Below are 13,517 nucleotides of genomic sequence, written 5' to 3'. Positions count from 1 at the left end.
AGATTCGGCTAAACGAGGACTTTCCAGGCAAATAAAGCGGGAGAGAAAAGGAGATCAACCCCAGAAGACAGCACCACTGTAACTGTCTGGGTGGGTTTGAGGAAACTAAATTCTGGAGGAACACGATCAAATTCATTTGCCGTATTAGAAAGAGCGGGCACGAGCATTTTCAATGATGCATTTTCACTGATTCGTGCTCTCTCCGGTAATGTGCTGCAAACACGTTATTCCAGGGCAACTTCACCACTGCGCAGTAAAGGCATTTGGCGTTCTTTGTACTTATGTATAGCTGGCTAGGAATTACAGAAGCACTGTAAGCGAGACTGTAGGTTTCCAATGATCATATTTAATGTGCTATTAGCATTGTAAGAAATGGCTGGTGGGTTTGTGATTAGTAAATTGTGATAATCGTTATCTATTTTTATTACAGCTACTTAAAATTAAAATGACGTTAAAAGATTTTGTTTGCTCTTGCCCGCTACCGCTACGCATGTTAATAGTACAATGCAGCCCTATAACCACAAGCTTAATTTTAAAAACGGCCTAGTCCTTATAAAAATGCGATATTGATCATAAACAGTTTTTATCTGCCTTATTTTTTCTTATTGCTCATAAGCAGTATCTATAACATAACAAAATGAACTCACGTTCATAGCGCTCGAGTCGAGTTATTTCACTTAACAAGAGTCGTATTTTCTATAGAGCACTGGCTCTTCAGAAATAAGCTATCAAAAGTATTTCTTTTCGCTAAGTGACTAGTGCTACAAACACCGTAAATCACTTGTCTTGGACGATGGAAGAGAATATAGTTACCTTTCATACAGGATTTTATTGTAATCCAAACACGATAATTCACATCCTCCACTCTGACTTCCCAGTTTTAACTTCAGAACATTGCTCCCAGTCTTGGAAAAGGACGGCCCCGCCCCTTTCCACAGGAGGTAAATGTAAGCTCCGAGCGATTCTATTGGCCAAGAGCGCCGAGACTGACGTAGAATTAGACAAACCAAAAGGAAGGAGAGAGGGGGCGGTGCCTTCCACGCAGCTACCCACACCGCTAAATCAGGATTGAGATAATGCAGTAAAGAGGCGTGGCACAGGCTGTACACGTAAGATAAAACCAATAACATAAGCCAAATCGTTACACTTTCCTTGCAATAATATTACTTCGTGTTGGTTTTTGGTAAACAATGTGTTTTTTTCTTTTTAATTTCGCATTGTGTGGTACTTGTAGGTTAGTTCTTTAGCGGACCAATCGAAAAAAAGCGCTGTCCAAGCATTGGAGAAATTTGATTGGTCTACGTCTTCAGCTCTAAACCAATGATAAGAGGAGATAAAGTTAAATGTCTCTACATTGTCCACTGAGCGCTTTGCATTGGTTCGCCAATTATATTGATCCGTGGGTTTGGGAAGCCAATCAGAGGGGCGGATGGGTCAATTTGAACTTGTATCAGGAAGTTTCTAGCTGCCATTGAATTAACAAGTTGTAAACAATGCCAGACTGTCAGTAGAAATTGGGCAAAAACGTTTCAATATCAGGAGCAGAGAGCGCTCAAAAACGGGACAGATATTTGATGTTCGGCGAAGATAGCGCGTCCGTTTTTCTCGGAGCTAGGGGAATTAGAAAAAAAAGCAGCGATTTAGTAAACCTTAACGGTAGCTAACGGTTTGCTCTTCAGATCCTCCGCTACCCGAACACGTTCAAATGAAGATAAAAGACAAAAGACTATAGCCGAGGGCGTATGTAGGGCTAAGTTCGTGATTTAACTTAAAAAACTAATGTGCAGTAGCTAGTTACTAACAAACCTCTGTTAACCTTTGGAGTCAGAGCCAATCGCGCGGGTAGACAGTCCAGAATTAAGGAATATTGTTTATTTAAAAAAAACCCTCTTTATATTTCAAAGCAGCTTATGAAGTAAGTTAGAACCGATAGTATTTAGCTAAAATAACCAGTAGCCGAATCACGCATAAGCGTCTGCCAGCATCCTTAATCCGGTTTGAAGTGTGATTAGTGAAGACCGCACTTTTATTCCTAAATCATGTCTACCTCAACCTTTAAAAACAGATGCGTAACTCTGGTTTGCTGCAAGTTCTGCGATAGCTTGTTGTGCACACGGGGGATGAAGGCTGTGCTTTTGTCCGACACGAAAGTAGAGCTGTTCTCCACTGACATCCCTCCCAACAGGTGAGTGTCTGCGGCGCTGGCTATACGATGGTGTTTGTCACCAGAGCCCCTTCTTAAGCGCCGTTTGCATTGGGATCCTGTTTTTTAACTTTTTATTATACAGTAATTAAAAAATACATACAATACAAATTGTATTCCGATTTGTAATATTACAAATGAGAGTGCATTTAACATATCAATAACATTGCCCGGGGTACATCTATAATACAATTACACTTACATGAAAAAAAAAACATACACATGAAATAAAATTAAACAATGTAAATAAAGATAGGGTTCGCACAGCTTTCATGTTCTTACATGTCGATTTAGTCTTTAAATACGCCTTTACATCCATTTTAAACTGTTAACAAACATAGTCTCTTCCCAGACCATTTCACTTTATATATACTGTACTGTATATAATAACGTTCGAGTAAAATATCTTTTGTAATTGATTTAATTATTTTCATATTATATTCAATGGGATGACAAATTAACATAACGTCTATTTCTTTAAAAGTGAAATCAATATATAATTTTGCAAATCACCCCAGAATGTGTTTTTACAACAGGACATAACCAAAATATACGGGGGCTATTTTCACAAAAGGCACAGTAATCATCTAGATTAATTTTAAATCTCTGCACAACAAGGGTGCAGCGGGGATCCTGGTGTGAGTCGAGAGAGAAGCTGAGTACAGTTAAGACGACTAGACGCGGAGACTCGTGTCCTGTCTTGAAGTCTTCCGGTGTTGTAGTCATTCTGAAGGCGCGTGTTTGCTAAAATCGCCTTCTGTTATTGGAAGAAATGTCCCAGTCTAGACAACGTGCTGTTCCCAGATCTTGCCGTAGTCGGTTAAATTTTGTTTTTTCCTTCTTTTCCCAGTACTGTCGACTTTGTCGCAAGCTGCTATTGTACGGAGAGCTGCAAATGCAGACTAAAGGATATTGCATGTTTAAAGTGGTAGGTACCTGTACAGAACTCCATCACTGGAAGTGTCAAACCACTTTGACAGGTTTGGGGGAGTCGTCGTTAGAGACGTGTTGGAAGATTGTTGGGTCAAATCCCAGATGGGGCACCAGTGTGCGCTGCCCTTGGGTAAAGTTGGAAAACTGTCACTGGGATTGCTTCAGGAAATACATGTGTAAGTAAATTCACTTTGTATAAAAGATCCATCAAATGGATATATTCATTTTTCTGTCGTTCACAACGCAGAACGAGGAAAGTCTTCAACAGCAGACCAGGTTTGGTACAAATACAGCATTTAGTTGAAGCCAGTACCCTGGCCCCTTTAAAAAACACTGACTGGAGGAGATTCTTGTATCAGTTAACTACTAGATGGGCAGAACGCCTTCCTCTCGTTTCGGACCTTTCTGATTTTCTGCACATGTCCATGAAAAGAAGGTACTGTATATTCGTGTTAAAGTCACAAATGTGCAGCCTGTGCTTCAGAGGGTTTTCCTGAGCGTGGCACTGGATATTTAACAATAAATTAATGCTGCAATAGGAGGGGGAAATGGCTTAGGGTTAAGCATGTTTTCAGATAGAGTATTCAGTGGGTCGAACCTGATATACAGTACTTCCCAGTTATTGTAAAATGAGCCATGAAACGTGTTGCACTGATGTCTAAACAACTTAAAGCTTTATGTTTTCCCCCCAAAAAAATACCATAACGTGAGAAGGCATTTATTCATCATGGATTGCGAAAAGGAGAAAATGTTAATTTAAGAATGTGACAGCAAGCACGCAAGAACCTTTTGTCTTATTCTTCATAAGCTTTGCTCTTGTCTTGCTGTAGGCCTGAGCCTGATGCTGTTAAATCCATGATAATCCAATGCAGTGTGTCAGTGATGGATTGTGAAGATGCTTTTCAAGTAAATTGTGCTCTTTCGCTCCAAAGCCAGCCTGGGCGGTGCGTGTGCATGTGGGTGGCTTGTAATTGCGGAGGTTGGTGTTTGAATCTGGGCTTACGTGTGTCATATGTTTTGCCTTGGAGTTAAAAGTAGGCAAAAATAACTGAACAAAAACTATAAGATAAACAAGTGGGAAAACTCTCCTTTGTCTCCCCACCCCCTTGCTGCCCTGCTTCCTTGCTGCTCGGCAGGAGACGGTTGAAGAGACTATGGAGCCTGTGCTGTTGATTCCTGCGGCACCGAATGAAAGTGCTTACTCCCTGTTTCCTTTCTCTGTGTTCCAGCGGCAACATTGTGGGCTATCACGTGGTGGCCCCGTGCAAGCCCTGCCTGCTGTCCTGCAATAATGGGCATTTCTGGATGTTTCACAGCGACTCCGTCTCTGCAGTGAACAGGCTGGACCCCTCCGGTGAGCGCTCTCTCTTAAATAGTAGCAACAAACTCGGCTGCCCCCTCCTTCCTTCATCTTGCTCTTCAGCGTGTGAGCGTGTGAGCGTGTGAGCGTGTGAGCGTGTGAGCGTGTGAGCGTGTGAGCGTGTGAGCGTGTGAGCGTGTGAGCGTGTGAGCGGAGTACCAACAGCAGCACACTCCCATGCCACAAACTGCTTCTTTAACTTTGGTTTTCTGATTAAATTAAAACCAGACTGGGATCCTTTCTGCAGAAGACAATCCCAGTGAAAGTGATGTATACGGTTATGCTTTTGTATTCATAGATTAACTTGTACACGAGTGAAGTGTTAAATAGCACCAGGTGGTACCTCTGGTGAATGCAGTACAGGCACATTTATGAGTATGGTTTCACATCAGCCAGCGATGCGAGAGTCTGCTTGTTCAAGCAAAGAAACGGTCTGACGTTTGAAACGTGATTGCACAGTGTGTAAAACTATAATAAAGTTTCAGTATGAAATGTGATGCACTGTCAACCAGTTGCTGTGAAATACTCCCCCTGCCACTCTTCCTGTGCAGCCCGGGGCAGCTGGCAAAGACTGGCAGGTAACGGGCGTGTCGATACTTCAGCATGCAGGGGGAGTGCTGCTTAAGGTTACAACATAGACTTGTTTCCTGGTTTCCATGGACAAGTCTACAGATTGCTGAAGCAAAACATCTCATTCCCTCCCAGACACCAGAAGACTTCAGGACAGGACACGAGTCTCTGCGTTTGGTCATGTTAACTGTGCTCAGTTTCTCTCTCGGCTCACACCAGGATTCTTCTGCACCCTCTCACTCTCTCCCAGACAGGCCATCCTTCCATCCCGCTGATGACCAGGCAGTTGCCATTATTCAAGCAGGACACTGTCATTTCTTTCACCGGTTTTACGTTAAATCAAATCGCATATTTTGGAGTGACTATAAAGAGTTGTTTCAACACATTTTTGGCTATTTTGAATTGAAAAGCACTGAGCACATGGCGTTACTTTGAAATCTCACCACGTGGTTTTGCGTTTTCTTTCTCATAACTTAGTCAACACTTCTCCTCGCTATTTAAAACTTTTCAGTGAGTTTCAATAAAACATACTCTTCTCATTGTGCATCAGTGTATATTTTGGTGGTTTACATTTAATCCATGACCTTTGAGTAAAACTGGAGTTGCTGCTAATGATTCTGCCTTGTACATTTACTCATTTTCATTATGGCTAGAACACATATCAAATACTCCCAAATTCATGAGTATTGTTGGGTTGATGGCTGTAAACTATTAGAGGTTACAGGCTCTTGTGCATTTTCCCTAGCCTGTGGGACTAGCATTGGGTTCCATGGACTATGTGGGGTCAGGGGCACTGTTCTGGCCAATCGGGCACAAGATCAACAAGGGGAACTGATCCAGCTTTGTAAGCTCAGCTGTCCGCACAATTTGTACAAACTCAGCCGTGCTTTTTCCAGGCTTGAACCTCCTGCTCTGGGGCGACTTACCGGAGACGGAGAACAGCGAGGATGAGGGGACGGGCGGCCTGTCCGAAGAGGAGTACATCCGCTAAGAGACCTGGGCGTGGCAGCGGAGGCCCGTGATCTCAGACTGGCGAGCCAGGCGGCGCCGCGAAGCCGCGTGGCGTTCACGCGCAACTGCAAAGCGCACTTTCTCAGGTCCTTTCTGTCGGCAGCATTTCATGCTCGCTTCAGATACTGTAATCATGGTTACTCGCCTACAGGTTTCTTTTTAGTTTTAACGTAGATTGATAGAGAAGGTCACAAACTCCTGTGTTCAAGAATGACAATCCTGGAAATGATTAGCGGTTCGTGCTCCACTTTAAGGTTTAATTAGACCGGTTTCACTTTCTGTCCCTGGGCCTCAAGCTGCCAATAAAAAAAATATCATCTCAGCTTTTCTGTGGCCCTTGAAGACCACAAGTGATGTTCTCTGACCTCTTGTATATGAGATATATACATTTTTCTTCTGTAAACAAAACTGTTTTTGAAATGCTCAGGCTTGCAAATATTCAGTGCATTATCACTATTTTTAATAATGTTGAATTTACGGTACGGTGGGATCTGTTTATGAAAAGAAAAGAGTGGACAACCACCAATCAGCTTCCAGCTGTTTGGGGGATGTTTGCAGTCATTTAATCTAGGGAACCATAAATGGTTTTTTTTTTTCAGGTTTGATTTTGAGCTGTGAAACCTTCTGCATGGAGCTTGCATGTTCTCCCTCTGTCCATGCAGGTTTTCTCCATTTGCTCTGTTTTCTTCCCACCTACCGAAGACACGCTACCATAGTTAACCACAGTTTAACCATAGGTTAACTGGTGTCTCTAAATGGTCCCTGTGTGCGTGTGCGTGTGCGTGTGTGTGTCCTGCGATGGACTGGCATCCTGTCCAGCGTGGAAAAATCTGCTTTAGCGAACAATGATAATGTTACTGCACTTTAGGAGGGTTTTGTGTCTTATATTTATTATAGAACATAATGCAGCAGAAGCAGTAGAATGTTTTAATGTAAAAAACTGAATATACCGTAGATGATGGAGAAAGGCTGTGTGCTTGTTTACTAGACAGAAAGTACTTGTTAGATGTCTAAGAAATGCTATTTAATGGCACTTGCTCATTTAGTCATTTTCCCCTTTTAGTTTTTCTTCTCAGTACTGAATATTTTCCCAATTTCCTTGCATATAAATGGCTGTAGGGAACAATTTAATTATTATTGAACACAAGGTATGAAGAACTGACTTGAGTTAAGTTTTTAGTTTTTAAAACAGCCGAGGATTGAAATGTCGAGTTTGATACTGAATTCTCACCCAAGAATGTGAATTACATTAGATTAAAAATTAAGCAAATGGCTTTTGCTTTTGATTAATTGAGTTTTTATACAATTTTAATACATTTATCAATGACCTGATGTGTTAGAAAAATAACATTTTTTTAGACATGCAGTGGCATGGGTGGCTTTTTTGGCTTCAGGTTTTATACTGCTTTTTATTTATTGAAACTTTCAGTAAAATCCCAGGTTGTACCTTGTTTTTGTTTGTAAGGGATTTATCAATTTGCCTAAAACTAGCTTTTGAAAAATACTGCTGTTTGACTGTGCTGTGTACTGTATATACATATTTGTATGTGGGAGCCAAAATTGTTTAGTTTTTCTGCTTGTATTAAAAGATTGCAGCAGATCCTTGCTGTTTGTCTCTAAATGTTTATTCAAGCCCCAAATGACTTGAGCAAAAAATCAAAAAACATTACTATAACACATTTTTCTAAACTGTAACATCTACCTTTTAGTATGCTGAATCATTCACAAATTGCACCAGGATGCACCTTTTAATTAGAAATGGTTATTATATTTGTTCTTCGTTTGTTCTTCACTTCTGCATAAGTGTATTGGGAAAGAAATGTGTTGTACTGCTGTTTGAAATGGAACAATCTGCACTCACTAGCCTCTAGCAACTGAGAAATATCAGCCTGCTTCCTCTACTGTCATGATTAGATTACACATTGCATATATGGGCTGAAATGAAACCTTTGGTGGGGGAAAAAAGCCTGATCCTGAATGGAAATGAAATAAGATGGTATTGAAAATGTAAGGATTGATATGGGAGGGGAGTGGGAGCGGCACAACAGGGGAATATTGGATCAAAGTACTGAATTCAGAGGGGAAAAATAGCTATTAAGTTGCATGGTAATTTGTCATTGTACAGCCACTTAGTTTTTAGGGTCTGCTGTTTGGAACGTTTGCTATTAGAGAATTAAAGTGCCTGTTGTGCGTACCACAGAGGAGTAAAAACAACCGTCTGTTCAGCACAGCCCATTCGCCTGTTCAGGTCACTGTCTTTTAACCAGCAGTAGACACTCTCTACGCGAGTTGCTTGTTAGGGATGCAGGATTTATTTATTTTCCATTTACAAAAAGTTATTTTTTTTATATATAAAAGCATTGTTCTGCTAGTGTTTTCAAAGCTATCATTACAATAGTTATCCCACTTGGAAAGTTGTTCATACCGTTACCAAACGGTTTCTTGTGTATGGACTGTATGCTGATAAGACTGTCCCACTGGTTTGTTTTTGATGATGTCACTAGAGCTGGGAGAGCCGTCTGAGTCACAGAGCACATTGGGCGGGGGGGGGGGGGGGGTTATTTAATCGTTAATTGTTAATCTGTTAAAGGTCTGTTCTGCCAGTAGGCGGCACAGTAGCAACACATTTAGCTGCAGCCTCACAGGTGCGGGGTCCTGGGTTCAATTCTGTCCTTGGGTGCGAAGGTGTCTGTCTGTGTGGAGTTTGGATGGCATTCCCTGGCCTTTGCCCACACACCCACCGAGTGAGAATTGGGTGGGCTAGAGTGGTTTGAAAGAGTGGACCCTCACCAGCCTAAGCAGCTCTATGATAACTGAATAGCAAGTCCCCCAGAAACACAGGACATGGCGAAAGAGCCCTAACAGTGGCACACTGTTTAGCATTGCTGACTCCCAATGCTGGGGCCCTGGGTTCAACTGGGGACCTGTGCTCTCTGTGTGGAGTCTGTATATTCTCCTCATGTGTGTGTGGGGGTTTCCTGCTGGTGCTCTGGTTTCCTTCCACTGTCCAGGAAGTCCAGAAGTGGCCTTGTATGAATGTTGCATGTTTCTGTCTGTGTGTGACCTGCAAGGGACTGGCATCCTGTCCAAGATGCACCCTGACTTGTGCCCAGTTACTGCTGGGATCGGCCTGGCTCCCCTGCGGCCCTGTGTTGGAAGAGGTGGTAAGAAAACGGATGGACTGACGGAAACGCCCTGTTAATGTCACTAACCTGTAGGGAGGAAAGTACAAGCATGAGTACAAAAGAAAACGAACAATTCCTTAATCGTAATGATATGTTAAGATAAATTATCTGATTTTCCTTACAATAATGATCAAACTCAGAAACCAAATAACTGATGCTTTTAGATCAGTGCTCTAATGAGCTCTTTCCTGACCAACATAACCATTGACTTTCTTGTTTAAATATAACCCTTTATACCCTTTCATTTTAGATGAATTCCTTCTACAATAAAAACGATAAAGCCAATCTTCATAGTTTATCCAAAGATGAACTTATGTCTTATGTCGACGTTTCTTATCTCGACATATTTAGGAAAAGCCATACTTCTGTTTCTTTAAATACCTTTCTTTCAAATGAAAATTACAACCTACCTCAACCTAATGTCTCGATGTTGAAAGTGTAACAGTTTGATGGGTGTGAGACACACCACTTGTCATCTTGATGTATTTTATAATTACTTAAACAAAACAAGTATGTAATGCTGGAGTAGATCAGAGATAACATGATAGTCTTCTCTTTCCTGCCATAAACAACAGTGAAACTCCTGTTCTGAAAACACGGTATTGTCAGTCTTCCAATAAAAATCACATTAATGCTACAAATATGTGGATGTTGATACATTACTGCTTTACACCTAAAGCCAGGAACTTTGTCCTGATTCATTTGCTTATAAATTACAGCAGCGAACTCAAAGGCAACACATTTATATTAATCTTTTAGATACCTAAGTGGATATTGACCCAATAATTATTCTCTGAAAATGAAAATGAAAAGCATATAAATGCTTGTGTGAAAAGAATGCTGTTTCCTCATACAGATGTTTTTAGTTTGTCATCTGAGTATCAGGAACCCCAGTTACATGTAGCCCTGCAGGAAGTTTTGCCTCATTGGTAGCATTCATAAAATTCATATTTTAGTTTGGAGAGGACAGACATCACCCATAACTGCCCTGTAGCCCTACAGATGAGGCGGAGAAGGATATAGGATGTTTGGTTTTTTTAAATTCTTTCTTGCTTTGCTGTGGAAATGTAGTCCCTTACAGAAACCATCATGGTATCTGAGGCATCAACATCTTCCTGTTCTGTTTGCTTGTGCAAGTTATAGCATGAGCTGATTCTATGAGGAGTCCCTGTCTTTGGTTCACTGTGGATTGCTATAAGCCAGTGGTTTGCGTCTTTCTTATTTTTTTTTTTGGGGGGGGGGTACTTCCATAACGACTTTCCTTGTCTGATTGGCCCTGAGATTGTGCGGGGGAAGTAATATAGCACCCTGCTTCCCTCTGGGCCTCTTTGAGTCACCATCAGTTCCTCTGTCAGACGAGGTCTTCAGAATGAGCGGTTAGCTGGACGAGGGGCATGACGCTGGAATGTGTGCATGAAGGTGCCGTAGGAGTCGCCACATCAAGTACTGGAGGACTGCGGGGTCTTCCAGCTGTAGTTCCCACTTGAGCTCTCAAGTACATTATTAAACCGACTGGGCCTGATCTTCTGCCACCGTTTGAAGGCTCTCATAAATCTTGGGCTATGGAAAACAGCAGTTCTTCTCCGCTGGATTCTGTCGGAGCATTCTGCATCTCTTCTGCTGCTGTCACAATATTACAAGAAATGAAAGGTAACTCATGTTGAAGGTGATTATTTCTTGAAGCATTTTCCAAAACAGCTAACAAAGAACCATAAGGAGGCATTAGTCATAATCCTCCATTTGCATAAATATTCCCAGTAAAACTGCATACCCTTCAGGCAGCTTTTTATTAGCAGCACAGAGCCAACCTGTCCCCACTTATAACATTTATGGAAAAAATCACGATGATTTAATGATACATCCTCCACCTAAAAATGACCAGCATCGGAGGCTCACTGAGCCTGTCGGCGTTACAATTGTTTTTTATTTCCTCCCGGAAAAAATAAGCTACAAATTATTCACTTGAGCAGTGAGATTTATGGGTTCCCATTAACACTGTGTTAATGTAGTCATTAGTTGAGTGCAGAGTACTCAACAAAGGAAGCTTTCCTAGGGTTTTGTAAGAGAAAACTAATCACTGTCAGTTGAAAGGTATTGGTGAATCGGCTACCTATACATTATAATTGGCAATTCCTAAATAAGTACACTGGATTACATTTGTATTGCGCTTTGATACTGTTGGCTTATTTGTCAAGGAGCAACGGCTGTGTAATTAACCTACATTTCTTCACAAGACCAGATTGTGATCAGATTTGTCACCGGGGATGCTGGACTGCTTCAGCTGGGCAACTCCACGAAGAAAGAACTAGTCAATCATATCGCCATACAGTAGTTATTACGGTGTCGTTATTGATGACTATCATAGCCGCGTTCACAGTGGTAGGAGTGACTTGACGCCGGCTCTCTCACCTGCAGTGTTACAGCTCACAGCTGACCCCCTTCACCGTGAGCGTCTTTCAGAGGCAGAGTCACAGGTCATCTCTTTTACAATACATTTACTGGAGAAAGATAAGATAACCTTCTCATAATCCTCCTAATGCACAAGGGGCTTCTGTGTGTTATATAACGCATGTACCGAAGTCTGACTACATTTCCGTATAAGAACAAAAGAACACGCTGTTATCTCATTGTGGAGCTTGTTGTTTGCCATGGCTTTCATTGTGTTACGTTTGCTGTTGCAGCAGAATCACCTTTCCAGCCATCAGAGAGGCTGCAGCACAAAATCCCCCAATAGCGTGTTGTTTTTGTTGGGTTTTTCAGTGGAGACTCACTCTTATCCTTTAACAATAGTGTAGTGGAGAAAGCTCGAAAGGTCTGAGCCCCCACCTCTGCAGTCACAAAAGTTAGCTCCTGAAGGAAACACCTGCTTCGTAACAGTTAAAAACAATACATAAGACTGAGGACACAGCAGCATTCACAGCGTCTCAGAGATTATGGGGTCAGTCATTCTGTTATTATCCCTCCATTCTTGGAGTCATATGCCATGTCTGCTGTGCTTACAGGTCTGACCAGCACTTAGTCATGAGCAGCGAGGCACAGGGCACAGTGGCAGGCCCAGTACAGTATGAAATTTCCAGCTGCTAAAACCCACCATTCCTGCTCAGTGCTCCTAGGAAACCATAATGAAATGCTGCTGGAAATAATAGGGGTGGGATAAGCCCGCAGATTGGATTAGACAATAATGTACTGGAGACAGCTATTGCAGCGCCACGCCAGGCATGTGTTTAAATACCAATGTGATGACATGCAGGGAATTCTTGGCTGCACAGTGGAGCTGTTTTAAAAGCGCTTACCCAGCCCAGAGTGACAGGTCATGCCTGCAGCTGCACATTGCACTGCTGAAATGACACCCCCTCATCCCTCTCATTTATAGAGGCCAAAAACAGGCAGCGTAAAAAAACATCCTGAAAGGATCATTATGTTTCTATCAGTAGAATGAGGGCTATGTGGGCTCACTCTCGATTGAACAGACTTTTTAAATTATTATTCCTGCTTTGCTCTTCTGTTCAATGCAAGTGACCAAAACAAAAGACAAAGCAAAGTGCAGCAAAGCATGGTGACATCATGGGGAGACTGAGAGAGGCAGGGCAAAGTGCCTGAACTGTGGTAAATGTAAATGTCTAGTGTGAGAAAGACTTGAGGCGGTGCAGTAAAGATCTACAGTGTGACTGGGTCAGCGGTGGGCTCGCCCATACCACTGGAAGAACAAGCTGCAACTGCTAACTGAAACACAGCCATTGTGCAGCTGGATATAAAGATTACAAGGCATGTCTGCCTTCTCTGGTGTCAGCAGCAGTTCATGTTTAAACACAGGCTTTGCCTAGGCAAATCTTATAGCACTGTTCTCAGAATACATGAACAATCTATTTAGAAATCTGAGAGAGAGATTGTTTAGTACTTGGATAATACAATTCATTTACTGTATTTTATGTACAAGACAGCATCACATGATGAGGTCCTGCTGAAACATTACGTTGTGGCATTAGAAACAGAGGATATTCAACAGCGCTCTGGACATTCTTCAGGGATTCCAGTCATTTCTGCTGTTGAACTTTACTCTGAGTTCAACTCTCAGGCCAAGGCAAGGCCTTTATATCGACTGGAAAGAATTATAAAACGTGCTCAGAATCAGAAAAGAGCTTAAGCTTCTGCCAGTGTCTTGTAAGAGAGAATATGTTTTGTCAAACCAGTGCAGAGCAATCTTAAGTGAAGAAAACAGATCATCTGACCTGTTTCAGATGGAGATTGCAGCGGA

At 42.0% G+C, this 13,517-nt stretch overlaps 2 protein-coding genes across 4 annotated transcripts in view; one reads left to right on the top strand and one right to left on the bottom strand.

The window, feature by feature from the left end:
- Nucleotides 1-933, bottom strand: part of srgap2 (SLIT-ROBO Rho GTPase activating protein 2) — a 96,504-nt gene extending 95,571 nt beyond the window's left edge. For all 3 annotated transcript variants that reach the window (XM_088640502.1, XM_088640504.1, XM_088640507.1), the window contains exon 1: nucleotides 814-933. The gene's annotated coding sequence lies outside the window, so the exon portion shown is untranslated. The remainder of the gene's footprint in view (nucleotides 1-813) is intronic.
- A 437-nt stretch (nucleotides 934-1,370) lies between these two features.
- LOC148658820 (protein FAM72A) lies at nucleotides 1,371-7,677 on the top strand. Its single transcript, XM_088640508.1, has 4 exons — nucleotides 1,371-2,185; nucleotides 3,054-3,131; nucleotides 4,366-4,490; nucleotides 5,963-7,677. The coding sequence occupies exons 1-4, from the start codon at nucleotides 2,040-2,042 to the stop codon at nucleotides 6,055-6,057; spliced, it is 444 nt and encodes a 147-aa protein (XP_088496634.1). The 5' UTR covers nucleotides 1,371-2,039; the 3' UTR covers nucleotides 6,058-7,677.
- The last annotated feature ends 5,840 nt before the right edge of the window (nucleotides 7,678-13,517 follow it).

This window comes from Lepisosteus platostomus, chromosome 7 (assembly GCF_059453375.1).
Source record: "Lepisosteus platostomus isolate fLepPlt1 chromosome 7, fLepPlt1.hap1, whole genome shotgun sequence".
Classification (NCBI taxonomy): domain Eukaryota; kingdom Metazoa; phylum Chordata; class Actinopteri; order Semionotiformes; family Lepisosteidae; genus Lepisosteus; species Lepisosteus platostomus.
The sequence above is the reverse complement of the archived record's forward strand: the minus strand, read 5'-3'. Positions and strand labels throughout refer to the sequence as shown.